This window comes from Branchiostoma lanceolatum, chromosome 2 (assembly GCF_035083965.1).
Source record: "Branchiostoma lanceolatum isolate klBraLanc5 chromosome 2, klBraLanc5.hap2, whole genome shotgun sequence".
Taxonomy (NCBI): Eukaryota; Metazoa; Chordata; class Leptocardii; order Amphioxiformes; family Branchiostomatidae; genus Branchiostoma; species Branchiostoma lanceolatum.
Window position 1 is genome coordinate 885,439 of NC_089723.1, and position 27,248 is coordinate 912,686.

At 40.3% G+C, this 27,248-nt stretch overlaps 1 protein-coding gene across 1 annotated transcript in view; it reads right to left on the bottom strand.

Annotated features, from left to right (window-relative positions):
• The window catches only part of LOC136426447 (PDZ domain-containing protein 2-like), a 72,298-nt gene that overhangs the window by 15,303 nt on the left and 29,747 nt on the right, over positions 1 to 27,248 (bottom strand). Inside the window, exons 8-14 of the mRNA XM_066415112.1 lie at positions 26,427 to 26,500; positions 22,443 to 22,609; positions 19,380 to 19,498; positions 17,970 to 18,096; positions 9,972 to 10,104; positions 8,324 to 8,432; positions 5,001 to 5,083 (exon numbers count right to left, since the gene is read on the bottom strand). Of these exons, the coding sequence (XP_066271209.1) occupies positions 5,001 to 5,083; positions 8,324 to 8,432; positions 9,972 to 10,104; positions 17,970 to 18,096; positions 19,380 to 19,498; positions 22,443 to 22,609; positions 26,427 to 26,500 (812 nt within the window). The remainder of the gene's footprint in view (positions 1 to 5,000; positions 5,084 to 8,323; positions 8,433 to 9,971; positions 10,105 to 17,969; positions 18,097 to 19,379; positions 19,499 to 22,442; positions 22,610 to 26,426; positions 26,501 to 27,248) is intronic.

Below are 27,248 nucleotides of genomic sequence, written 5' to 3' on the forward strand. Positions count from 1 at the left end.
GTTTTCAATTCGCCATGTTTGTTATTTTCATGTGTGTAATCCTCCACATTCGTTGTCTCTTCCATCTAACAAGGAATCTGTTTCTAACAATGTCATGTTGCTCGTCTTTAGGAATTTGTAGGACAAAACCAGGAAGCTGAAGGGCGTTTGAGCAATTTATCTTTTCATTCAAATCCTGTCGACAGAGATTTCCGATCAGGATGTTAGGAATAATGTGTTACGGCAGTCTCTCTGAGTTATAGATCCTATATTTCAAGTCAATCCATTGATCTTAAGTGATAGGAATCGAAGTTGAAAAGTTTGACTGTCCTTCAAGGGAATATCTTTAAATGTACAGACTTATGATAATGATTGGGATCTCTGCAATCTCTACTGATAGAATTGTATCTATCAGTAGGTTGATGAAGGTTGGACATCCAGGTAGTAAGATACACCAAAAATAGTTACCCAAGCAACTGGATACAATTTTGAAACAGTCAGACGTTTCAGACAGCTGATGATCCGCCGTCTTTCGTCAGTGACTAAGGAAAGGACTGGGAAACTAGGTTTTATACCAAAACTCTGAAGTCTATCAGTAGAATTTTGTATCAGTAGAATTGTATCTATCAGTAGAATCTATAGAATCTAATATGTAGATCTTAACCCTGGCATACACAGTCATGTGGAACACTACAGTACACAGTAACTATAGTTGATGGGCAACGCTCCAGTGATTGGAAGTGCCACCGACCTCAGAAATGGGCCCATAATGATGCCCCGAGGCACACTCAATGTCAAGAGCAGTAATTGATGTGGAAGCCTCATCCGTCCCATAGGAGCCGATATTGAACTCTTCTGCAGTCTGTCTCCGCTACAGATAATCAATGGGCCGAGGAAGAAGAGGGTTTTAGAGGGGAGAGATGAGAAAACATTAGGCTTACCAAACCAAGGAGGTTTTGATAAAAAGCTCCTCGACCAAACTGAGGAAAACATTCTGTGCAAATCGTTTACTGAAAAAAAAACACATTTGAATGATGAACAACAGGAACTAGTATTGAAAGCCTCCTCAAGAAAAATACATTTTACTTCTTTACCAATAAAAGAAAATAAGAGAAAAATCACTTCACTCCTGTGATATTTGTGATGTGTTCCTGCAATTTCAGATGTAGACATTTGTATAAAGCAAGGGAGCTTGAATTAAGTACAAAGTATGAATTCTCTTTAATGCCATCGAAACCATGGCATGAATTACAGTGAGACTTATGTGAACTATATAAAAAAGAAAGACATTGCCAATACTATCAAAACATGTAGAACATAGTCAAATAAGTGTCCTTTTGTACCACAAAAGAAAGAAATCAAATTGAATTTCCAAGTCAAAGTAAAATATTCCAATATACAACACAATCCATACGCGGGTCTAAAGTCGATAATTATATGATCATATTTTGACACATAACGTAACATGACGGATTGTTTTCCTATGAAGACAGATAGATCTTCTGAGTCGACCCGATAAGGTCTCCTGGGGAGAGATTCCTCTCAGAGTCATGTAGAATCAGCAGGGTTTAGTTAGGTCAATACCCACTTAACCTGGTATGGCTCCCCTGGGTACATGTCCGGGGCAGGGAGGCAGGAAAAATTACATTAGAAACACTTGTGATGTCCCAATATACATGTATGTGGGGCAAATGGGTAGAGTTGACTCATGAAGTCAGGCATCAGCTATTGCCTTTAACTTTTGTAGAACTTGTAGAGGCAAGAAAATGCAGAACTTATTAACATTCGATGACCTCAATTACAAGTAGCTGGTCTGCAATGTTTGCAGAGTGAGTTTTTTTGGTGAGGGGTCAATATCAGAAAAACAGACTGCTATAATCAAAGTGTACAGTTACATTGTACAACTGTCAATGAAATATTCTTCCTGCTGAATTTCTCCATAACTTTTGAAAGCCAGCACAAAATGATGACAATTGAATGTTATCTATTTTTGAACTTCAAGGTCCTGGAATCAATTTTTGCATTTTAGAATAGGTCCATCTTGTTTTTCTATCAATTCTAGTCTCTACCAGCCATTTTCTTCAGATTACAAATTAGCCAAAATAGATTGAAAGGATTACAGAGCATTTGGCCATTAATTGGAAAAGGTAAATTCTATGGCCAGCTAAATCCTGTCACAATTTATTCAACCTACATGTACATTTCAAGAGCATTGAGCCAAACTCTACAACATGTATTTTTCCAGGAGCCCATGGGTTCTGGTGAAAAATTCATTTGACCATTGGTTGCAAATGATACAAATGTAACTCTATGGCTGGCTTACTCCTCTGGTAAACTATTCAACCTGTTTGGTCAGTTTCTACTATTTTTCCAGCAACCCATGGATTCTAGTAGTCTTTACCAGACTAACTACGCCGGCTATAGGGAGAATATTTGCGGAGGGACTTTGGCCATGGAGGGTTACATTCGCAGCCTATTGGACCCTCTCTCTGTAGCCGACTCCCTTCATACAATTGACTCTATTTGGCCAATTTCTTCTATTTTCCCAGCGACCCGCGGAGGCTGGTAGAGCCTACATGTAGGATTCTGGAAGAGACTTAGACCCCGTTCACACTCATTTTTTTCAATCGCGATTGAAGTATAATCGCGATTGTTCGATCCGATCGCGATTGAACGCAAAGAAACTTTTGCGTTCACACTGCTTTTCGCCAAGTGGATTAAAGTACGCCGTGATCCGATCGCGATTGAAGCACGATTGAAGCATGCTATCGGCGATCATCTGGTAAATGTTGTTGTTGTCCTTGTTTTGTGTCTATTTTTTCGCTAGACATTGTCACTTGGTGCGTTAAATGTCCCTCTTTCGGTGACATTTCCCCAGTTTCGCCTGCACCTCCTCTCTCCCCCAGATTGCGATGAGGACCCTGGTCTCCTCATCGCGCCATCTGCCACCAGCTGAAGTTGCTGACGGAGTTTTATTCTTCTTCTTGGGCATTGTTGACGATGAAAAGTTGTTGTTGTTGTAAGAGAGCGATCTGACGTGCGGCTTGGGTTTGTTTTCCCGCGCGATGCGAACTATGACCCCACGTACCCGCATGTATGACCTCCCACCCCCGGAACCAGCCGAAATCTCCGCCGATCGCGATGGAATGAATCGTAGTTGTGTTCACACTCAAAATTTGATAGGATTGGATTGGATCCGATCACGATTAATCCAATCAAACTACCTCCGGAGGTAGTTACAATCCAATCGCGATTGGATCGTTTTGGATCGTTCCAATCGCGATTGGGAGCGTTCACACTGAAAAAATCAATCGCGATCGGATCGATTCAATCGCGATCATACTTCAATCGCGATTGAAAAAAATGAGTGTGAACGGGGTCTTAGTTTAATCTCTCCAGGCTGGTCCCAGCCCCCCCTCCCCCCCGGGACCCCTTGCTAAGCCCTGTTAAGCCACATTATCACCTCCTGTAATTCAATTACAGGCCTACACTAACCAAATCTAGTCAACCCTCACAGAGACCCTGTAAATATTTGATGCCCACTAAAAGCACTTAGAAAGGATATCTTTATACCAATTGAGTAATTTCTAGCAGATTGTCTTCAAACCCCTTTAAAGGACGAGGGAAGTACAAAATTAAAGCAGTTTTTATCAGAATGGGGACTATAATTAAAGGATTAGCTCAGAGTGGAGTTTGCAATGATATACAGTGAATATTAATGCTTTCCAAATTCCATTCATGCATTATAACAACAAAAATACCTAGTAAATGATAACAAAATGACTCTGGATTTTTTGGCCCATTTACTGTTAGTTACCTCAGCTAAGGAATTGAAGAATGATCCTCAATTTCTGACTGACAATAACAGAAATTCCACTGATTTTGTACTGAAGAACTCAATTCAACCCTGCCAAAGTCCATGAACTGTTTGACCCCAACGCCCTCCTGAGCTGTTATCAGAACTCAGATCGTCTCTGCTCTTGTTTTGCAAACAAACATCCCAGTGAAAGAGGTTCTTGTGGGGAGCACCCTGTATGGAGGCTCTTCTTTCCCGCCAACATTTCTGGTATAAAGTTACGGCGAGTGTCTCACAAACAAACCCCTTTGAACTGAACAAGGGGCTCTAGTGTTTCCCAACAGAAAAGCCCCCAACAAAACCACTTCAAAATCGCGCCATGCCTGACCAGGTCAACCAACCTTACACCTGTAGGATCTCACTACAACTTTTCCCACAACCCACATATTTTATTTTCCCCAGGGATTCCACTAAATCCCAGTGAGACCTTGGATCAGCCCTCAGTATTGACAGCAAGAACACGACATGTGTCACCTCACAACACTACAGAAATTCCATTGAACGATAAGTCATTTGTCAAACCCCACTGTAAATAGGGACTATGCCCTTCCTATATTCTCTGTAGAGCTTGTACAACAGTCAAACCTGTACTAGTGACCATCTCTACATAAGGACCACCTGGCCAATGTTACACCTAGCGGTTCAAAGTCCCTTAGATAATTTTTCCCATTGACACAAGAATTAAGAATCCTGTCTATAGTGACCACCTGTCCACATAGACCAGATTTTATCGGTCCCCTGAGTGGTCTTCTTGGGCAGTTTGACAGTAAATACCACAGATACCTTCTTACCGTAAATACCTTCTTAGTTAGAAATTCTACTGAATACCACACAGACATTCACTCAGCCCTGTAACCACATGCTATATATTCAGTACAGTAATACAACAGTGCACTAGAAAGGCCATAGTACAGTATATTAGCCAATAGTAAGCCATCGTTAGATAATTATATAACCAGACCTACCCTAGCTGCTATCCTAACTTCTCCTCAAAGATTCTACTATAGTACGTACTGTAACAGAGATATACACAATGCAGAATGGCATTTACTACAAGCAAGCATTAATGCTATATATTCAGTACAGTAATACAACAGCTACAGATAGAAATTCCATTGCACAGTATTAGCCAATAGTAAGCCATCGCTAGTAGAACCAGACCTACCCGGTTGGGCGTCTCCTCGAGGATGCGTCGCAGCGGTCCGGACAGCGCGGCCGGCTCGTCCGAGGTCGCGACTTGCAGGCCAGCTGATGAGATAATGGAGGGCAGGTGTCAGGTTACGTTACTGTTCCACCCGTGGTACTGATCAATATTTGAACAGCCCATTGTGTGTATGTGTGTGATGTCACAGGGGGGGAGGGGCAAACATGGATCCAATCTCATTGGACAACATGAAGGATAGGAAGGTCATGCCCTCGCATAAATTAGCATCTCATTAACACCCGATAAAAGCAGTGACACCGAATCGATGGTACTTTGATGATGATCTATGCGAAATAGCGTTATCTCTAGCAGGTTTTGTTACAACCAGGGCAGATGAACCATGGTCAGGTCAAGGTCAGGGTCAGGCTGATGTTATCATTGAGGACAGCTTTCAACTTTGCACTGCCTGTTTTATAGGCTAGCAATTCCATTTCTAGACTTTAATTTCTCAAAGACAAATTTAGTTTTCTGACTTTAATTTCTTAAAAATCAACAAGTTAATTCCTTGACTTTAATTTCTGAAAAAAAAAACTATTGACTTGAATTTCTTAAAAAGAATTGCCGATCTGGAATATCACTAAGAAAACAGAGTCTGTGGGGAAAGTCTGTAGATAAGATGCTTTTTAAACACACAGTTTCAGGTTTAACAACTTAACGCTGAGACGGGAATCAGATATTTTTTGAAACGTCTGGAAGTAATCTCATTTTAGTAGATATTTCATGATTTAGTGACTAATTAATTGTCCAATAGCAGAAAGATTGGGAACTCTACACCATGCCACCACGCGATAGTACAGTGTACTTTGAAACCCGTCTTTCATGACTGACTGACTCAGCACATATCCAGGTTGATGAGATAAACACAATTTAGTTGAAGGCAAATCACATTCGTCGTCTGCAGTCCATTTCTGCAATCTCTGCAAGCCCAACATGCCAAAACATGATTGTACTGTGTACTTTGAAACCTTTCGGTTATATCTTGCAATTGAGTGAGTCAGCATAAGTCCAGGTTGAAGTGCTTAACGCAATTTGTATGAAGGCAAATTATTAGATGTACTCATTTGTCGTCCACAGTCCATTTCTGCAGCCCTGTGAGTGCATTTGCCGGACTGATGGGCGTGTGATAGCCCCGTGCACTATATAACATACACAAGTGTATCCCCCTGTTAATGCTTGTACTGATGCATATCTCTTCAATGGGCCGGTTCAATTGCAAGCCAAGGCCAGTGATGCACATTGTATGACTCGATTCCTCTTACATGAGGGTCTGCATGGGGGGTCCCGACAACACTTTATGCTGAATTTAGAAGAACGTCCCACAATTACAGTACGCGAAATTTGGTCGCCCCGCTACGAATTACGTGCATAAGACGGCATTCCCTACGAATTGCGGGAAATCAAAATAGGCTGCCTACGCCTTATGAAAAAGGGCATGCAGGCCCTCTTACATCACACCACTGGCACCTGTCAGTAGGCCAAGACAATTCACTCTGTTGGTTATCGGATGATTCAAAATAAAAATTTAGCAAGGGCTCATTAATAAGGCTGTCAGGTTTCTGACTTAATCATGTCTGAGAAAACATATTGTTTTGCTAGGTTTCTTCTTCTTCTTCAAGCAAATAAGGTCAATGACCTGTACCAGACAGCTGTCACCATGGTTACTGGAGGTGTAGCAGACACCCTTTGGTGTTCGATTAGATTATGTAGCAAGTGGACAGAGCTGGGGGGGCTGGTCACCGTATGTGAATGTGTTTGAGTAAGAACAAAGAGAGCAGTGGTTAGTTAGGCTAGACCATGTGAAGGTGAACAAACTACGTACTGCTTGCTTGCAAATATTTAGCCTGAGTGTCGTCCTAGTTAGTTCCAGGGCTCCCAAACCCTGAGAGTATGGGAGTCGTGCAGCCATGTGGCGCAACGGCAGCGAGTTCGGCTCAGAACCAAGTGGTCCTGGGTTCGAATCCTGTCGTGTTACCTATCTTCGGAAAGGCACTTTAAACGACTTTCCCAACATGTCAGAATGGTCGTCATCAAGACCGTGGGCATTAAAGGCAAGAAAGAAAGAAAGAAAGTCGTGGAACTCCCTAGGATGACCATCAGGATAGCAAATCATGTTACTTTTCTAGTTCAACACCTGAAACTGTGTGTGACAGATTGGAGACTTTCCCATCAAGCTCTGTTCTCATGTTAACAGTTGACACTCCAGTTCAGCATTTTTGAATATTTTTTTTGAATGCATGAACCAACAAAGTGCTATGATGATGCCTGGAAAGTTCGCCCATTAATGACCTTCTGGACCCCCATTTGGAAGCGATGAACCTTTTGCAGTTTTATATACCATTTCCCGGTTCTGCTCCGACAAACTCTCCGCTAATCACGTCACAAATCCTCAGGGTATTGATTGGCACTTGACGGTCCGACAACGGCTCGAATTAAAAAGAAATACATCCTCTAGTCTGGGAAAGCAAGTATGCCATAAAGGTGATTTTACACAATGGTAAATCAATGTTACTTGAAATTTTGAGTTGTCTTTTTGATCTCTTCAAATTCATATGCAAATTCCGTTACATTTAAGTTTATTTCATTGTTTTGACTATCCATTATGTTTTGATTCAATATCTCTAGTCTCTTGAGTTATCGTTACTTCGGTTATCATCTAATTATGATTTCTTTTCTTTGTTGAAGACTAACATTTTCAAGTTAACCTTTATTACTGTATTATTTGTCATTATTTGATATTTTAAAATGTTGCTTTGTATTTATATGTAAGGGGTTTTACCCCCCAGAAATCTTTGAAAAACGCCACCAGGCGACATGTATTTCTGGTAAAACAAATAAACTGAAACTGAAACTGAATCTTGAACTGTTTTTTTCTGAACATTTTTGACTGTACAGTTACAGTTATAGTATCTTTTGATTTGTCTTAGCCTGTATGGATGGAGTGACAGTAGATTTACTGTTGTATTAAATTGATAGGGTTTAGTATGAAGGACAGATGAAGTAGTGACTAGTCATGGTTACCCTGCCTTTCTATACTATAAGACATGACTAATATTGTTCATAGCTATGCATTTTATCACAAGGAAGGGTTCCCAGATATCTCAGGCTTTAAGAATGCATTAAACTGTTTTCTAAAATTTTCTTGGCTAAGAATAGTATTTTCATTTGAAATTGATGAAAAAAATGATTAACAAATTCCTAGGGTCATTCTTTGTGTACTTGACAATGATTTTTTATATGTTTTTTTGGATTACACCTGAAGACTTTTATTTAAGTACAATTCTCACCTGAGGCCTCGTGTCCCATCTTGTGCACAGCACCCATGGGCTGCAGTTCCTCCCTCAGCTGCATGGCGGACATCTCCTGTATGGCAGCATCCATCTCCAGCTCAGACACCTGACAGTGTAAGGATGGGGTAAACATGATTGGTCGATCAACTGATGGATGGAAAGATAATGAACATTTGCCTTACGAAAGAAGTTGAAAAAAACAACCACACACACAATGAAAAAAATAATCCAAAAGTCCATTTTTGACACTTTCTGCGATCAGAGACAAAACACGCATACAAGCATCTAACACAGAAATGATCAAGTTCTTCCTTGATCCGTTTGCACACACATGAGAACGATAGCCATTTGCCATTGTTGTATGTCTACACCTGGAAGTTGCCAGGCATGTACACGTATATATGTCACAACACAATCATACCTCAAGCAAATTCATAAACTGGCTAAAAAGTCATGTGCAAAACACCCTTTCACAGCCTTGGTAAATGGACACAACTTTGATATCATCATTAACAAACAACATTAAAACAGTTAAGTTCTACTCCTGACAGCATTCCCCACTTGTGGCCAACATTACCGACTACAGGGTCGACTAAGTGGGTGAGAAAAGCCTCTTAAGCCCGACACTGATGCTGGTTGATCCCATAATGACCCTTATCCAAAGCCTCTGACCTTCTCCACCTCCTGCTGTTAGGTGTGTGAACACAGCAGATTATAAGTTATTCTGTGATGCTGCCTGGGTGCTAATGTGCCACTAGCCTAGCCAGTGATGTTTATTATCTTCGAATAGAACTCGGAGAATATTATGTTTTCGGTTACTACAGCTGTTGGGTGGGTCTGTATGTATGTCAAGAGCAAAACTTGAGAAACCTTTGATGGATCTTCATGATTTCGGTATGTGTGTAGTGGTTGTGTAAAGGAAGGTCAAGTGCAAAATGGTTTACCTGGCGTTATCAGAACTGCAGCAAAATTTTGTGTGTTTGTATGTAGGCAAAAAAAGTGATGGAAACGTTGATGGATTTTCATGATTTTTTTTTGTTTAAGATTCTCCACACACATGTGGATGGGGTGAGAGAACAGGTGGTATACGTACTGCCTATATCTCGTCCCAGAAATGTATGTTTAATTAAAAATAATCGAATACTTTGCACTGTACATCATAGATTATGCATTCTTTGTACTGTTTTGTATGTGTAACTATTTTTAGTCACCCAGTGATAAAACTGAACTGAACACTCAAACAGAATCACAGAACATTTGGTCCAACACAATCATTACAAATACATGCGCTGGACATATGTCTCATTTGCATATTTTCATAGAATAAATCATATGAATCAGATGTACTTTTACAGGCCATCAAATGTAGTTAGTGTATGAAATAATTTGGTCATGACATAAAAGAATTTGACACCCTAACCCCAAAAAGTTTTAACATGACTGATGAATATGAATATGACAATGTGTACATGTCCGCACTCTTTGAGAAAGTTCAGTTCACAGTTTCCACTTACCAACAGTTGAGACCTTTAGGGCTGGAAGCCACATCCTGCCGAACTCCTTCTGCCCCCTGCCATAATCCTTGCATGCACCCTTCTCTGTTTGTTGTAAAGAGGGTATTGACAAAGAAGAAGAAACCTGTTACCTTTGGATCGAGGTGTCTCATGACGACCAGCCCGATCCACCCGGACTCCAGTCCCGCGAACACGCCGTACGCTTCCTCCAACGACACGTTCAGCAGCGAGGCTCCGTTCACCTCCAGAACCTGGTCGCCACGGCTACGGAGCAATGGGAGAGAATCAACATATTCTCATCAAAATATATCATTGTTGTGCACTCAGGCAAAGATGATCATCATCGTAACCAGTTTTAGCTGAGAGGCCCTGTTCATGTCCAGAACCTGGTGTCCATGGCTACGGAGCAATTGGAGAAAATCAACACAGTATCATCAAAATATCTCAGTGTTGTGCACTCAGGCAAAGATAATCATCATCGTAACAAGTTTTATCTGAGAGGCCCAGTTCACCTACAGAACTTGGTCGCCACGGCTACAGAGCAATGGGAGAAAATCAACACGTTATCATCAAAAAATCATCGTCATGCACCACTGTTGTAGACTCAGTAAAGATATCATCTGGATAGTGCTGAACCTACTTTAAGTCAATCCCGCCAACAGAGGGGCCTGGCAAGCTGCCATCAAGCCCCCACATACTTGTGCCAGCAAGTCTAAACCCCACATCAAGGGGTACAACAGATGCGAAACCGGAGAAGAAGAAGTGGACAGTTTTAAAAGCCTCCAGAATTTGGTCTCCATGGCTACGAAGCAATGGGATAGACAGACACACGTGCACCATTGTCGTATTTACACTCAACAAAGATATCATCACGGTACATATTTCTAGCTTGGGTGGTTGTCTTCACGTCCAGAACCGGGTCCCCACAGCTACAGAGCAGTGGGAGGGATATCAAACTGTTATCATCAACAGTATTCAACACCTCACAGGTGCAGTACGTATCATCACTGTCTGATGCACCATTGTTGTACACTCAAAGATGGTAGAGAGCAGTTTTTGCTGAAAGGCTGCGTTCATGTCTGGAACCAATTTTGGCAGCAGAAAGATTGGATAAGATTTCAATTATGCTGAGGTTATCAACACTAAGACATCACATCGTGCGCCATTGTGATCTGTACACTCAGGCAAAAGACATCCACTGACTTTATCAGGAGCGAGGCTGTGGCCTCCTGTAGGGCTTACAGGCAGTCCCCAAGCAAGGCTTCAGGAGCAAGATGGGAAGTCAGATATAAGAATCATCAACACTAACAGTAACTGTAACACTAGTACTGGTCCACTGGTGAGCTTATGTCTGTAGGAAGAAGGTGCTGGAGGGGGTTCAAGTAGGGCCACATAATCTTAACTACATGGATCACATCCTTTAGATAATCTAAATTTGAAAACAATAATTATGATAATTATCTTCACCGTCCCTTTCGGACAAGAATGACAGGGAAAACACAAGTTGCTCTGACCGAATCAAAGTTTAGCCTTCCTGCTGAGCTGACGTTTAGAGGTTGTAACGCATCTTATCAACCAATTTGATCTCTCATTCAAATCTTCCCTATTCTAATCCTTTTATCTTTTCGATGTACTCCTTTTGCCGTAACCGAGTAATTCCTCTGGAAAGGCTTGGCCCAGCCTGTGTAGCTGATTGCTTATCAAAATGACAACAGGTGTTCTGTTTGCTATGCTGGGCAGGTAGAAAATTGGTTTTGGCTTTCATGGCTGAGAAGTTGACCTGCCGACTCCACTCTTCATAGTTCAGCTCACAAATCATCACATGATCAAACACCTACCCCAACAACAGCATCAGAATGAACAACAACATGGACACAGAAACCTTCCTACTGGCTTTGTTATACAATCTCTCACTGTCATGAGGGGCTGATTGGGCCTCCTCCCTGACTAGTAGGTAAGGGCTGTACTATAGAAGGTTGATTTAGTCAGTCGAGGGGCCTTCAAATCAGGCAACACCAAATCTCTAACTGGTTCGTATGACAAAGTACCTAAAAAGAATGTAATTTTGTGTTTTGTATTGTCAATTGTTTTCCGATAACTTAAAGTTACAATTTCTAACGATGTCTCCCTACACATTTGATATTGTGTAACTCTGGACACAGGCATATTAAGAATATTTCCACAATTTTCTAAAATACCACAATCTTAAATCTAAATTAAGATTTAGACAAAGTACTTCAAGGTAATACATGAAAAAACTGAAATCATCAGACTTACTTTACATTCTGTTTGCAAAAGTTTCAGTTGTATCAATTTCCATTTTGAAAGGTGCAACAATGTGTCAAGCTCTTATCACAGTCTGCCTGCAACCTGAATAACAATCGCTACATTTGCAACAATATCACTGACACGATCTGGTCGCCCCGCAGCTCGAGGGTCTATCAGGGTTTGTAGGTCATAGCTGTGCATCAAGCCTACAGCTGGCTGGGGAGTATCAACTGAGGGTCTGCAAGGGGGATCCTGGCTAACCCTTTGTAATAGCCTTTGGCTAGTTGGGTAGCCCTGGCTGTACTTTGTTACAGTCGAATAAACCAAATCAAAAATCAAATCAAATCCTGGCAATGCTTAACGGTAAAGTCAGGATGGCTGGCAACAGTTGATGGCAAATAGATCTATCATGATTGCAAAGGTTTTGGGAACGATTTCCTTGGATTGTTTCATTGTCTACTATGGTACTGAAAGACTGCCCACAATCTGAGCAGTTTCTTATAGTGCCCAAGCATTCTCTGGAGAAGGTTTGATAACACATAATAATACATAAAACACTATGCAAACCAATTAGTAAAAGTCTACCGTGTCTATAAATAATGCACCTTTCAAAGTCATGCTCCCTAGATTGTCGTCATAAACTAAAAAAAATGCAGTGGTGCAATGCTATGGTCATTTTCAGTTGCATGCATGTTGCATACACGCTGATCTTTTTTTGGAAACTGGTAAAACCTACATGTAGGACAGCCGGTGTCCAGAACCAGGGACTTAAACTGGTTCAGACGGTATCAAATCTGCAGCACCATTATTAAAGACACTTTAAAATTAAGTCAATGCATCAAATTCCTATAGCCTATTTAAGAACCAGGGACTCGCACTGGTGCAAACGGTATAGAATTTGCAGCTCCAGTATCAGAGACACTTTAAAATGAAGTCAATTCATCAAAGTCTTGTAGCCTATTTCAGCGCGATCGGTGCAATAGGCTACCGGTTGTGTACCCTGTTTCTGGAGCAGAGTCTACTCAATCATCATCACATGGACCATAACAAAGTGATCTGTCAAACCTTCGCGGGTGTTCCTGATTTAATCAGTCTATTATGCAGGCAGGAGAGATGATGGAGAGCCTGGTCTTTTGGGGGTTAAACCAGGTCACAAAAACAGTGAACCAATGGCTGCAAAACTGAATAAACCTTTAGAACATAACTTTAAAACGCTGAATAAACCTATAGGAGATTCTTTTTTTCACAACCAGTAATTCTAAGTGACGTTTCGGTGTCTGACACCTTCTTCAGAGCTTCTGACTGGAGTACTGCTTCTCACTGCTATAAGTAGCTGAAGTAGGTGGCACTTTTGCGGTGAGAATACAATCCTCAGGCTACTTATAGCGGTGAGAAGCAGTACTCCAGTCAGAAGCTCTGAGGAAGGTGTCTGACAGACACCGAAACGTCAGCAGCTGCTAGAGGGCCCAAAATCTAATCATTTCGAGGTCTCATCAATAACTAATGATTACAACAATTTCTACTACAATCCTGTTCACAGACACCAAATCACATGCCAAACCAACCAAAAACATAACCTTCTGACAAAGGTAAAAAATTATGAAAATCTTCCCCAGTTTTGTGACATCAAGTATTGTCTTTATTTGACCCACAGGAAGGTTAAAGATTGCAGCAAACAAGCTTCTGTATCCTGTATAAATCTGTCTACTACTAACAGTAATTACTGTGAGAAAACTGTCCACAATTATTGGTCAACAAAATTTAAAAAAAAAATCTGAAAATTTTCCGACACCAGGTATTGCCTTATACCTGGTCCACAAAAAGGTGACTTGAGAACCAGTTTTCTGACACCTGCATAAAACTGTCTTTTAACTATAGTAAAAAGATTCTACCCACAAGCTAAGAGAAACGAAACTCACCACAGTTGTTGGTAAAAATATTACCCAAAAAATTATGAAAATCTTCTGGTTTTCCGACACCAGATATTGCCTTTCCCTGGCCCACAGAAAGGTGATTTGAGAGGCACAGGATGTATGACAAGTCCTGCAAGCTGGTGTTGTGCCCTTTAGCTGTGGTGACCTGTGACCTCTTCTGCTGTGATCCATGACTGCACTATAGATATGCCAGAATTTCATTATACATCCATTCTGCATCATTCTGCGGGGATCTTTTTTTGTCATGTATTTGTTTCAAATAAGTGCATGAGTGTGCAATGCACAACCATTTAGAGCTTTAAAGATAATTTTTGTGTGTTAATTTGATACATTTATTTGATCAGATAAGCTACATGGAATAAGTGTTTTTAGTTTGCAAAATGAAAAGACTTTATACAGCTACTGTAATCCTAAATGCAGAAATGTTTGCAGTTTTCGCAGTAAGCTCTTCGCTGTGCCTACCTTCTTGTCTAATATTGTCTCAAACACATACTTGAAACCACCGTGAATGCTCCATTTCCCCCCTACCGTGAAATTAAAACCACACAAACTTGACTGGATTTACATTTTACATTATGTTTTGGTAATCTCAATACGTTGTACTTCTGAATCAGCAGATTGTACATTGTAAGTGGGTAATTTAAATCCCTGCCACTGATATGTATTCAACATGCAGACTGGAGGCTTCACTTATTAAAGGGCATTACTGCATAATTTCTGTCAGTTGAAAGTTTGCATCTGTTTGAAATAAATTTACAAAATTATTGGCTTTCAAGCTATGTTTTTTGCATGGATATCAATAGAGGTCTGCGGAATATATGGCCTCGAACAAATGGTCATCAATCTATGCAGAAGCTGCCATTTACTACTCCATCAATACTGAGGTGTTGACAGGGATCTTAACACTACTGTAAATGCAGAAATGTTTGCGGTGATTTTACGTTCGCAGCTTTCGCAGTGAACTCTTCAGCGCGAACTTGAAACCACTGCAAAACCTTTTGACCACCTGTGAATGTAGCGCTACTATTGTTTCAAATGCGAACTTAAAACTGCCGCGAATACTTCTTTTTCTCCATACCGCAAAATAAAAACCATGTGAACTTAAATGCATTTACAGTAAATCTACCACTCTGAGATTAGCCCACTTTCAAAGGTAGATGTACATGACTTAGGGGCTCCAATCCTGGATCAGAGGGTTGGGAGTTCTAAACCCAGCCTCTGGTAGCTAACCTGACCTGTGTGATACTGGATCTGAATTGTGATGGCTTGAATTAAAGAGGCCGTATATCACGGTGCTGTAATTGGTTAGGATTCAATAAAGTTGAAGGTATGATAGTATGTAAGACTAATGAGGATTCAATTTTATCTTGAGTACTAAAATGAAACCAAAGACATTAGAAGCAGTTATTTTAAAGCAAGCTGCACATACCACTGTGCTGCGATTGGTTATGATTTGGTAAAGTTAAAGAATGATATAATGATATTATTCAAGACTGAAGAGGATTCAATTCCATCCAGTATGAATCCAAAGACACTAAAAGCAACAGTTCTTTTACAGCAAGTTATATATATAACCGTGCTGTAACTGGTTATAATGTTGATATTGTTAGTTAAGGTATGCTATTACGTAAGACTCAAGAGGATTTAATTTTATGCAGTACCAAAATAAATACTAAAATTTATATACTGTAAAGCTTATCCCAAGCCCCTGATTAAGTGGGTGCATGTATTACGAACTCAAGACTTTCCAGACTGTTCCCTGCAGATATGAAATAAGAATCTCCCGATGATGTACGACGGTTCTTATCACCTGTTCACACCTGAGGCAGCCGAGCGCACAAGACAAATCACAACGTCTTACCAGCGGTAAGGAGTCAACAGGGAGCCACCAGGCCGCAGTAAGTCAGTTCGAACAACATGGAAACAGAGTCTGGGGGGAAAGTCTGTACCTTGGTACATACAGCTTCAAGAAGTGTTGTAGTCACAATTGTAAGCTTTCCTCCCAGAACTTTGTTTTAATCTAAAGCTTGCTGTAGACTGCTTTGTAGCCTCACATTTGAGCTCCTGCATATTACCAATTTAACTTGGTAACTGGGAGACCCCGGTTTGAATACAGAGAAGGGCACCCTGGTTGAAGCTACATTTATCTTTTGGAAGGGACGTAAAATGGGAGTCCTGTGATCGAGGAGGTGCTTTGAGAACGTTAAAATGAACTACAACAGCCTCATTACTCAGATGAGTACCTCCCAGCCCTCTGTTTTCATTTACAGCTTGCTGTATTTTGCTAGTACATGAATTAATAAAATACCTTTTGCCATGAAAAAGGCTGAGCACCAAGGAGATAATCTGGAGTGGCCTAATTGGCCTGCACGCTTCAGCCAGCGCGTGCACCGGGCCGCCCTGCTGTTAATGAATCTGGCACTTGGAACAGAATAATTCTATAGAAGAAACATAAATCATCAAACACTGCTGGAGGTGGAATAGCAAGGCCCCCCAGGGTGGGAGTGCTGCTGTAATATTTCTTTTCTGGCACATCTAATATCTACTCTGTCTGAACTGCTTCTATGATGTCTGGAACAGTCAGTATCTTCCCAATAAATGAAGATTATTCTAGCACATATTTATGATTATCAAATAAGATATTTTCAGGATCTTGTTCTTATCAACTGTATTATTAAACAAAACATTGATATGGCAGTTATAGTAATACTGAATGTTGGTTAGGACCAGTAAGACACATTGGATAGTTCCTTACTGCATGCTGCCTTGAGTCTTAGCTGGTAAAGTCTTGGCAATGCTGTGGATTAGGCTGAGGGTTACTAGTATATCATTAGGACCATTAAGACAAATACAGAGTTTCTTACAGCAGGTTTGCATGTGTCTTGGCAGGAGACTTCATGTCTCATTTACCATCTTTCTTGTCTGCCCTCTACTTGTACTTGTAATGTGGTCCTGTCCTTGGTGCTGAAGCTGTGGTACTGGGTTGTATAATGTAGTACTGTCCTGTCCTTGGTGCTGAAGTTGTGGTACTGGTATGTATAATGTGCTATGGTCCTGTCCTTGGTGCTGAAGTTGTGGTACTGGTATGTATAATGTGCTATGGTCCTGTCCTTGGTGCTGTGGTGTTGTACTGGTATGTGTAATGTATTATGATCCTGTCCTTGGTGCTGAAGTTATGGTACTGGTGTCTTTAATGTAGTATGATCCTGTCCTTTGGACTAGGGTTAGGGTTAAGAAAATACAGTTCCTTACTGCAGATAGCCTTGGGTCTTGAGTTAGGGTTAGGATTAAGGCAAATAGTAGTTCCTTACTGCAGGCTGGCGTGCGTCTTGGCAGGTGACGTCTTGGTGATGCTGTGGACGAAGGGTTAGGGCTATATCATTGGGAACAGTAAGACAAATACATATTAGTTGCATCTTGGATTAGACTTAGGGTTAGGGTTAAGACAAATAGTAGTTCCTTACTGCAGGCTGGAGTGCTTCTTGGCAGGAGAAGTCTTGTTGATGCTGTGGACGAAGGGTTAGGGTTATATCATTGGGACCAGTAAGACAAATACTGTCATATTAGTTGCATCTTGGGTTAGACTTAGGGTTAGGGTTAAGACAAATAGTAGTTCCTTACTGCAGGTTCGCGTGCGTCTTGGCAGGTGACGTCTTGGTGATGCTGTGGACGAAGGGTTAGGGTTATATCATTGGGAACAGTAAGACAAATACATATGAGTTGCATCTTGGGTTAGACTTAGGGTTAGGGTTAAGACAAATAGTAGTTCCTTACTGCAGGCTGGCGTGCATCTCGGCAGAAGACGTCTTGGTGATGCTGTGGACAAAGGGTTAGGGTTATATCATTGGGAACAGTAAGACAAATACATATTAGTTGCATCTTGGGTTAAACTTAGGGTTAGGGTTAAGACAAATAGTAGTTCCTTACTGCAGGTTGGCGTGTGTCTTGGCAGGTGACGTCTTGGCGATGCTGTGCACGAAGATGCCGTACCCACTCCCGTCCCCCAGGGGAAGTCCGACGCACCCCACGCCGATCCCCAGACCCATCCCCGGCTCTGAGGAGAGAGAGAGGAGGAAAATTGTCAGAAAAGTTTGTGATATGCAAAACGAAGAAAATCTGGGCACTTTTGATCAGTGGATGGCATTTTCCACCTTTTATCAGGTCATTATGTTAAAAGCCCAAGACATCATGTCAAGTGCCACAGTTACTGAATTCATACTCAGCCATGTCATCTAAAATCAACCAAGAGTTCCTGTACATTTTGTATGCTGATATGACTGTACCTATATTGATAAGTTTACTTTCATAAAATAATAGATAAATACAGTAATTTATGGGTCTTTCTTTCAGAAATTTGTTAAAGATTCCAGTTAAACTTTTCAGTCATTTTCTTTCTCAAGCAAGTAAATGCCTGCTACCATAGACAATTTTTCCACATATTCAGGAAGTGGCCAACCTGCTACATTTTGCACTTTTCAAAATCAGCAAATCAAAACTAATCATTCTATAAATACGACCCATATCTAATTTCCCTCGTCAATCCACCAGCTGGCTTTGATTGCACTTAATGGGACAGTGACGCACAGATTAGAGTCAAAGTGATTGCCTGTACTAGTATAGATCATACAGCATACTGCTGGCTAAGTATAGCATGTAATAAAACAACTCTTATCAGTACCGGCACAAACCATACGGCAAGACTCCAGCAGGGATTTGTATCTACAGAATATATAGTACAAGGCCTGAATCCTGCCCTCAAAGCTGGATTTGTAAATTGAGGTAATAAAGACCTGCCAGGTACGTGATTTCTGGGTTATTACATGCTTCAACTGTGTCAAATCACAGATGATATCGAGTTTTATTTCCAAGTGCTTGCCCGAGGGCTACTTGCAACATGAAACGTACAGATAGTGCAAGATATCAGAAAACCTGCTCCACTCTGTACAGTAACTGTAGAGAAGGTTGTACAATCAACGTCAAAATCTAATTCTATTTCAAGCAGAAAACGTTGCCCCTGAACAGTAATTCAACAGGCAAAAATGATGTAATATTCTATAAAATCTTGAGTGTTTCTAGTAACGGTGAATGATGTATCACTCTTTGGTTCTATAAAATCTTCTCAAGAAGAAAATTGGACAGTACATCTAACAGCAAAAGAGAAAGTAAGGATCAAGGGAAAGAAAGATGAAGAACATTTATCTAAAAATAGAAAGTAAGGAAGAAGGTCATGAAGAAAGTAAGGAACAAGGGAAAGACAGATGAAGAACATTAAAAAGAGAAAGTAAGGAACAAGGGTTCAAAGAAGGAGGAAGAACCTTAAAAAGACAAAGCGCTGACCTTTGTTAGTTTTGACCTGCAGGAGTCTGCGGTCGGGCGGAATCTCGTACTGCTGGCGGAACTTCTCCAGGAAGACAGAGTCGACGGTGTGAGGACTCCGTACCTGCGGTGGGCTCGCACTGGGAGGGGGGGAAATGACAGGAAATAAACAGCTTGGTCAAAATCACACCAAGACTGTCTTAAGTATATGATTATCATAATCTGAGATACCTACCGAATGTGCACTGAATTATAAATGTTATTACATAAATCTTTTTGAAGAGTCCCATCACACAGTCTTACAATTCACTTTCTGGCAGCTTTCACTTTCCGAGAAGTTAAATCACTTTCTAAAGCGTTCACTTTCTGACAGCGTTCACTTTCTGAGAACTAAGTATAACGTTATTTCACTTTCTGACAGAGTTCACTTTCTGACAGATTTCACTTTCTGACAGTTTTTACTTTCTGACAGTATTCACTTCCTGAGATATTTAATAACTTTCTGACACCTTTCACTTTCTGACAACTTTCACTTTTTGACAGCTTTCACTTTCTGACAGCTTTCACTTTCTGACACCTTTCCCTTTCTGACAACTTTCACTTTCTGACAGCTTTCACTTTCTAACAGCTTTCACTTTCTGACAACTTTCACTTTTTGACAGCTTTCACTTTCTGACACCTTTCACTTTTTGACAACTTTCACTTTTTGACAACTTTCACTTTCTGACAGCTTTCACTTTCTGACAGCGTTCACTTTCTGACAGCTTTCACTTTCTGACAGCAATCACTCTCCGAGGAGTAGATGTGAGAGCAGCAGGATAACTGATGTTGGAAGTGGTCCAGACATGAATCACCCAGCTACAAGTTGGCCACCTGCGCATCCTGGCCCGTTTCCAGCATTTGAACCTATCACTGAGAACTTGCACCACTTTTCCTGCAATTCATCAACCTGGTCTCGAGTCCACAGGCGAAGTTATAAAGTATTCCTAATGGGGAGGGTGGCATTTACAGGTGCATAACGGCATCAGGAGCGCTCAACTTTACGCACAGCCTGCGCAAACGTGACAGGATTGTTTATATCTCTCTCCGCGCAGAGAGAGAAACTGCACCATCAAACGCAGAAAGGGAATTCGTCAGAGCTTAATTGGCCCCGTGAGAAATTTAGTATCTCTGATATGCCAGCAATTAAAGAGTGCAGACGACTTATTGTGTATTTCACAAGGGGATTCTTCTAAATTTACGCACGCTAGCGCCGAGAAAGTTGAAAATTGAACAGTATTTTACTTTCAGATTCTATTCAATCAACTCTTCAACATGCTCGTAACTTTATATACTTTCAAACTTCAATATGCTCGTAACTTATAATGCTTTCAATCAACTTGACTGGAAGGAAACTTTTATAGAAGACTCTTCAAAAGAGTGATGTTTATGGTATCGAAAGTGCGACTTTTATGATATCAAGTCAAAGTAAAATTAATTGCCAACACTCAAAATGCCTTAATTTTCAAGTTTTTCAAATCTCAAAGTGTCTACAAGACCAGTTAAGTAACAGGTAGAGAATCTTCTTTTTACACCAATCTTTGGAACGATACCATCCAAACCATTTCCTGCACTAGAAACCTTGTCTTACATTTTAAATATCCCAACAACATGAAATTAACAGACTGAGTGAGTACTTTTATAAATTGTTTTCCATCTAGATAGTTTTCAATTGTTACAGAATTTTCAAATATTTCTGCATCCCCGATAGTTTCTGTGCCTTACTCCAATGACTGCAGCAGTTACAACTTACAACTGTTTTTTCTGCTCATTTCTATTCAGACAAATTCCCTGGAAACCGATTTTACCAAATCCTGCTGGATCAGCCTGTTAGAAAATCAATGAAGCAAACTGAAGTCAGGGAATACATGTCATCTTTGATGGTCATAAGCCCCGGTAATGTTGGCACTTGTAGGTTGTTAAGGCAGAATTATAGTTTTCTTCTCATTGATTTTGAATCCTGTGCTGCATTTGGGACACCGTTATCGGAAACATTCAAACTGTGGATCACACAGCTCACTTTTCTCAAGTTTAGCCTCAACTTTTGATTATGAGAAAGAGAAAAAAATCTTCTCATCGATTCACCTCCACCAGTGACTTATCAAATGAATATTCTGATGAATCAGGCTTTATTCTGAATTTTGATGTCTGCAAAATTATTCTCATCCTGAACCTCCCTTAGCTACATATGTATAGGCTAGTGTGTAAGTAGGAATGGACAGATCCAAGGTCGATAGAATTCTCTGATCAAACAACTTGAACTGACACTAAGAGGGTACTACGTTGTTGTGGTTCCGACCAGCTCACTTTTTAAAGTTCAATGTCACATTTTGGTTATGAGAAAGAACAAGAGTCCTTTTCATTGATTCACCTCCACCTGTGACTTATCAATATTCCGATGAATCAGGATTTATTCTGAATTTTGATGTCTGCAAAATTATTCTAATCCTAAACCTCCCGCAGCTATAGGCCAGGGGGTATGTAGGAAGGGACAGATCGATAAAATGCACTGATCAGACAACTTCAGCTGACACTTGGAGTGTGAGTTGTTGTCGTCCCGACCCCTTTTTGTGAACAGGGTCACTGCGGATATCACCTACAGTCTTTATTACGTTCTAATGACCAGTCACTAAGGTCACATGACCTGACAGACATGTGACATCAACCAGTAGTAAAAAGTGGCAGGAAATTTACATTGCCAACCTGTCCCAGCTTTTTAGTGATGGCTGGTGTGTCCTGGTATAAAATTAACTTCTGTCATACTCATTTTGATTTATTGAAAAACAGCTTATAGGCGCTATTACAGTATACCTCCTATCAAAAACAGATTGTAGCTTTCGTGCTTTTCATTGTGTCCTTTGGAGCAGAAATCTGTGTTTGGGTCTACCTTCCTTCCTTCTTTTTTTGTAACAGTTGTTTTAGCCCATACAAAACAACAGCTACATGTATCTGTCACTCAAAAACTATGACTGTAGGAGGTCCAGAACAAAAACATAAAATTTTATGTAACTTTCTTGACGAAGGTAATAACAACAATTGACTTACTCCTCCTGTATAATTTGCGAGAAGTCTGTGAGGCTGGGCCGGGGGCTGTGGCCGGGGGTGTGGCACGGTGTGCTGTCCACTGATTGGCTGGGAGACAGATTGTGGGTGTGGCCTGGAGATGATTGGCGGCTCCTTATTTGGAGTGACACAATCCCCTTCTTCACTTGCTATAAGAAATAAGAAAACAAGAAGTCAAGAAACTTTCAACATTTGGTCAATCATAAAATTGTATGTTTCTAATCCATGGAACGCAACTAAAAAGACTCTTTGTACACAACCAAGTGTTTTATTCAACTGACATTTCGGTGACAGTGACACCTATAATAGCTGCAGTGAAAGATGAATCACTCTGTATTGCCCTGAGGAAGGTGACAGATGGTCACCAAAACGTCAGCTGGATAAAACACCTGGTGACACTGTACAAACTAGGCCACACCAATTTAATTTCTTGGTTAACAGATTTTTGTTAATCTTAGCACAAAAAAATCATGAAAACAGAAGGCTGGGGTGAAAACTTGCACCTGACCCTGTTCACTCCCTGAAATTGTGTGCACCAAAGTACAAACTTTCCTCTGAGATTCTTTTTTCCTGCTGATTTTCCAATCTAGCATTTTTTTAAAATTCTGTTAACCAAGAAATTAAATTGGTGTGGCCCTACAAAGAGTCTTTTTACTCCGTGACTCACCAACCTTATGGAACTATTTGCAAATTGACTGGATGTGTTTAAGTTGAAGGTTATCCTCCATCCGTTTCCTGCACTTGAAGTTACATGAATTATCAGATCAATTCCGATCCCCGTCCTGGACGCAGCAAGACAAACGAGCCGACGGCAGGATTGACACACGCACCGCTACAGCTCCTCTGGGCCACATTAGGTAATGTGATAGTCGATAGTCTGACTCGCTACATTACTGCACAAATTGACACAGTGTGACAGATTTATCAAAACTGATACACGGGAGAAACCATGTTCTCAGGGTTCGGGTATGTGGCAGAAAATTGGTAGAAATGGCAGAAAATAGCCAGAAAATTGACTGATTAGAAATCTGATGTATTCCGAAGTGCAAGTTTTAAGCTTTAAGAATTGATTTGTAATGCATTCCTTTTACAATTAGAAAGAAAATGAATTTGGAATTAAGGCAACTTGAAGGAAAATTGTCAGGTGAAACTGAAAATTTAAATTGTAAATGGTTCTCTAATACAGAAATAACACAGAGCTGGAAGATCAACAAGAAAATACTCAAGGCCTGATGGGAGAGCCTGTGCATAGGTCGTCAACGTTTCTGGGAGTTTATACCTGTCAGTCATATGCAAGTTTTCTTCCCAGCCCTTATTATTTTCATATTGACTGACCACAGCAATATCAGGCCAAAAAAAATGGAAAGAAAAAAATGCTGAAATTATTTTGGTAGTGACATTTACTGATATTGTTTAGCATATTTGCCTATGATAACTTCGTACTTTTAGGGTTTTAAAACCGTGCAAAATCGTATTGTACGACGATCCTCTTAGTTTTGCGAGCCTACAAAAACGATTTTCAGTGAGTTCTCACATCACAACAACGTCATATTTTTGCATCATGGATGTTGCTATACATTGTAATAATGTTGTTTGAAGTAATCATGTATAGAAAATATCTTAATAAATTGACTTTCAAAATAAAACTTTTAGCACCCTTATATTGCTTGGGTTTCCTTTAAAGTTTTCAGCTTGGATATGCGCATTAGAAATTTCAGGACATAAATCAGTGTGGCTTTATCCGCTATCCTATACTGAACATCCAGTTAGTTGTCTGGAGGGTTTGTAGTATTGCTGATTCAAAAATCAGCATCAGCAAATTTAGTATTATAATAGACAAATTTGGAGGCTCGCTGCACTGTTGCAGGCAGCTGATTAACTATCTAACAATTGTTTTCGTTCTTCCTGTATTTGATTTAATTGTATTGTTATTGTTATTGCATTGATAAAATTGTATTTAATTAGGAGGACTCCAGGAAGATTAGTGTATAAATTGTTGTACACTAATGGAGATCTTAATAAAACAAACAAACAACAAACAAACAAGCTGTGCTCATGTCGATAGCTGCTGGCCCGAGGCACAAACAAGCAATTTTCCATTCCAGAGCGCTCCGTGGGTTAGTGCTGCGGGTTTGTTCCCTCGACACTAGCCGCGGATAAATGGGTGTTTAGCCCTGCAGCTATAGGTCAGGGAAGAGAAGGGGAATGTTGTTTAACCTTTAAACTAAAGTAGCTGTTTGGCTACCAGTTCTCTTTACTCTAATTCTAGTTTCTAAATAAAACATGGTGAACTACAGATTTGTTTAGTTGTCACTGACAAAAGATAGTGGATGCTAACTGAAATGTCTGACCGCATATCTACATTGTACTTGAGTAACCGTTTACTTGTTATAGGGTTAGGCAGCAGGGAAAAGGTTAGAATTAGGTACTAGCTATAGGCAGGAATGCAGGTATACATATACTCACTGTACATTAAGGTAAATAGCTATGTAAGGGACAGATTTAGTTCTGTTACAGTAATAGTCTGTGGCAAATACCAATCAGCAACTTGAAATACATATATAAAAACTGCTTAATTTGATGCTTCATTAGTTTGGTATTGACTTAATATTGGTAATTAGTAACAGTGAACAAATTAGCCATGATAAATCAGACACATACTGGCAGCAAATAGTAATTAATCACTTCATGCATAAACATCAATGAAAACATAATATGAAACAGTATATTAACGGAAATTGCAGTTTAAAGCAGCTTCTTCTTCATAGTAAGTTCAACAGTTTTTCAAATGAAATGTGAAAAGGGTATATTACAAACTTTAAGGCAGGCGGCGCACAGTTCAAGATCACTTGGGCGCTGGCCAATTCTTTGCATCGGAAATTGCAGTTTAAACCTCCTTCTTCATAATTTCTAGGCAATATAGTTTCCCACATGACGTATGGGCACGTTGAGCCTTGGGCCTGTAATGGGTTACGGGCCTGCCGAGGCTGATATGATCTGGATTAGCGATAAGCACACACAATCTGACTCCGCCGATAGCATCTGGGCTGGCATCGATTCTGGAACCTTCCCAACAGAAGGAACTGTAGACTGACTGATTATGTAAGACTGATGGGTGGCCCTTCAGTTAGCAAACTAACTGCACTGGAAATTATGGACCTTTATACAGCACTGACAGTCGCAGTCCAGTAGAATTACAGTCATGCACCTAAAAATATACTGCTAGTAAAACCTGTATTATGTGACTATACAGTACTCTATAAACTAACGGATTGCATAACTTAGGTATAACACTGATGGGTGCCCTTAGCAAACCAACAGTGCTGGAAATCATGGTACTTTATACGGTACTGATTCAACACTAACAGTCACAGTGCAGTAGCATTTCAGTCATGCATCTAAGAACATATTGCTTATAAAACGGCTGTATTATGTGACTGAGTGTACAGTACTCTATAGATTAACTGATTGCGTAACACTGATGGATACCCCTTAGGAAACCAACTGTCCTGGAAATTATGGTACTTTATGCAGCACTGATTCAACACTGACAGTTGCAGTCCTGTAGCATAACAGTCATGCACCCGAAAATATACGGCTACTAAAAACTGTGATGTGACTGTCCAGTATAACTATAAGTATGTCGGTGAAGGTTAGACATCCGGGGAATAAGATGCTCATGTATGGTAACAGTTACTCATTAAAAGCAACTGGATAGATTTGGAACTGGTCAGATGTTTCAGATAAGCAATCAGATTCTAATACCTTTCATCGGTGGGTCAGTTTCTCCAGTCACTGACAAATTCTTACTGTTTCCAAAGCTATCCAGTTGCTTGTCAATAACAGTGGTGGTTCTAAGTTCGCTGTTAAGAGTTCACCGCGGAAAACACGAACATAAAACCACCGCGAACATTTCTGCATTAACACACAGTATTACAGGAATAAAATGATGAGTAATGACCCCACCTTGAAGATGTTGATGGCCTCCTGGTGTGTCAGACCCTGCAGACTGATCCCGTTCACCTCAAGGATCTCATCACCTGATCAACAACACAACAAAAATACTTTGACCTTCGTGAATTTCTTCTTTAAAATTTATTCATTATAATTGTGAATTTCTTGCTAATTCTGCCTACAGATTTCCTGCGTATGCAACTTTGGACCCGGGCCGAGCCAACCTTCCCATCTTGCCGATCTTCGGTGACACCATCTTTTGCCTCAAATCCTGTCACTCTACAAATAACTTTGGACACACACACTAAGACAAACAATCACACAGACTGTTTTCATGGAGGCAAATGCCACCATTTATATGTTTGTTAGGTTCGGAATTTGTTAGATTTGCTTAAACTACAAACCATCTCATGGCCTGATACATCAATTAGGTACGAGAGTAGCAACCATTAAAGTCAAGCTGCTTTTTTTAATGATTGATTTTTTATCATCTGATATTTTCATATTCCAACTCATGATAACCTGACAGCAAATGAGCTTCCACACAACAAGATATATAACAGTTACCCTACAATGTGTTGAAGACTTTATTTCAGACACCTACTGCTGAGTGATTTCCCCCCAGATTGGTCCTACTGGAGAGCTACATACGTATATCAGAGCTGTCTCCAGCTTTTAATTTGTTCCCTCCCATCATTGTTTGGGAGCCCATGTTGTTAATCATGCCTTACTTAAATCTGTCCTATTTTACTTATTACCAAAATGAATTTTTATCAATTTCATGTCATAGACTTTTTGGGACAGATGAGGGGAGTTTTTTCCCGGTCCCGACAA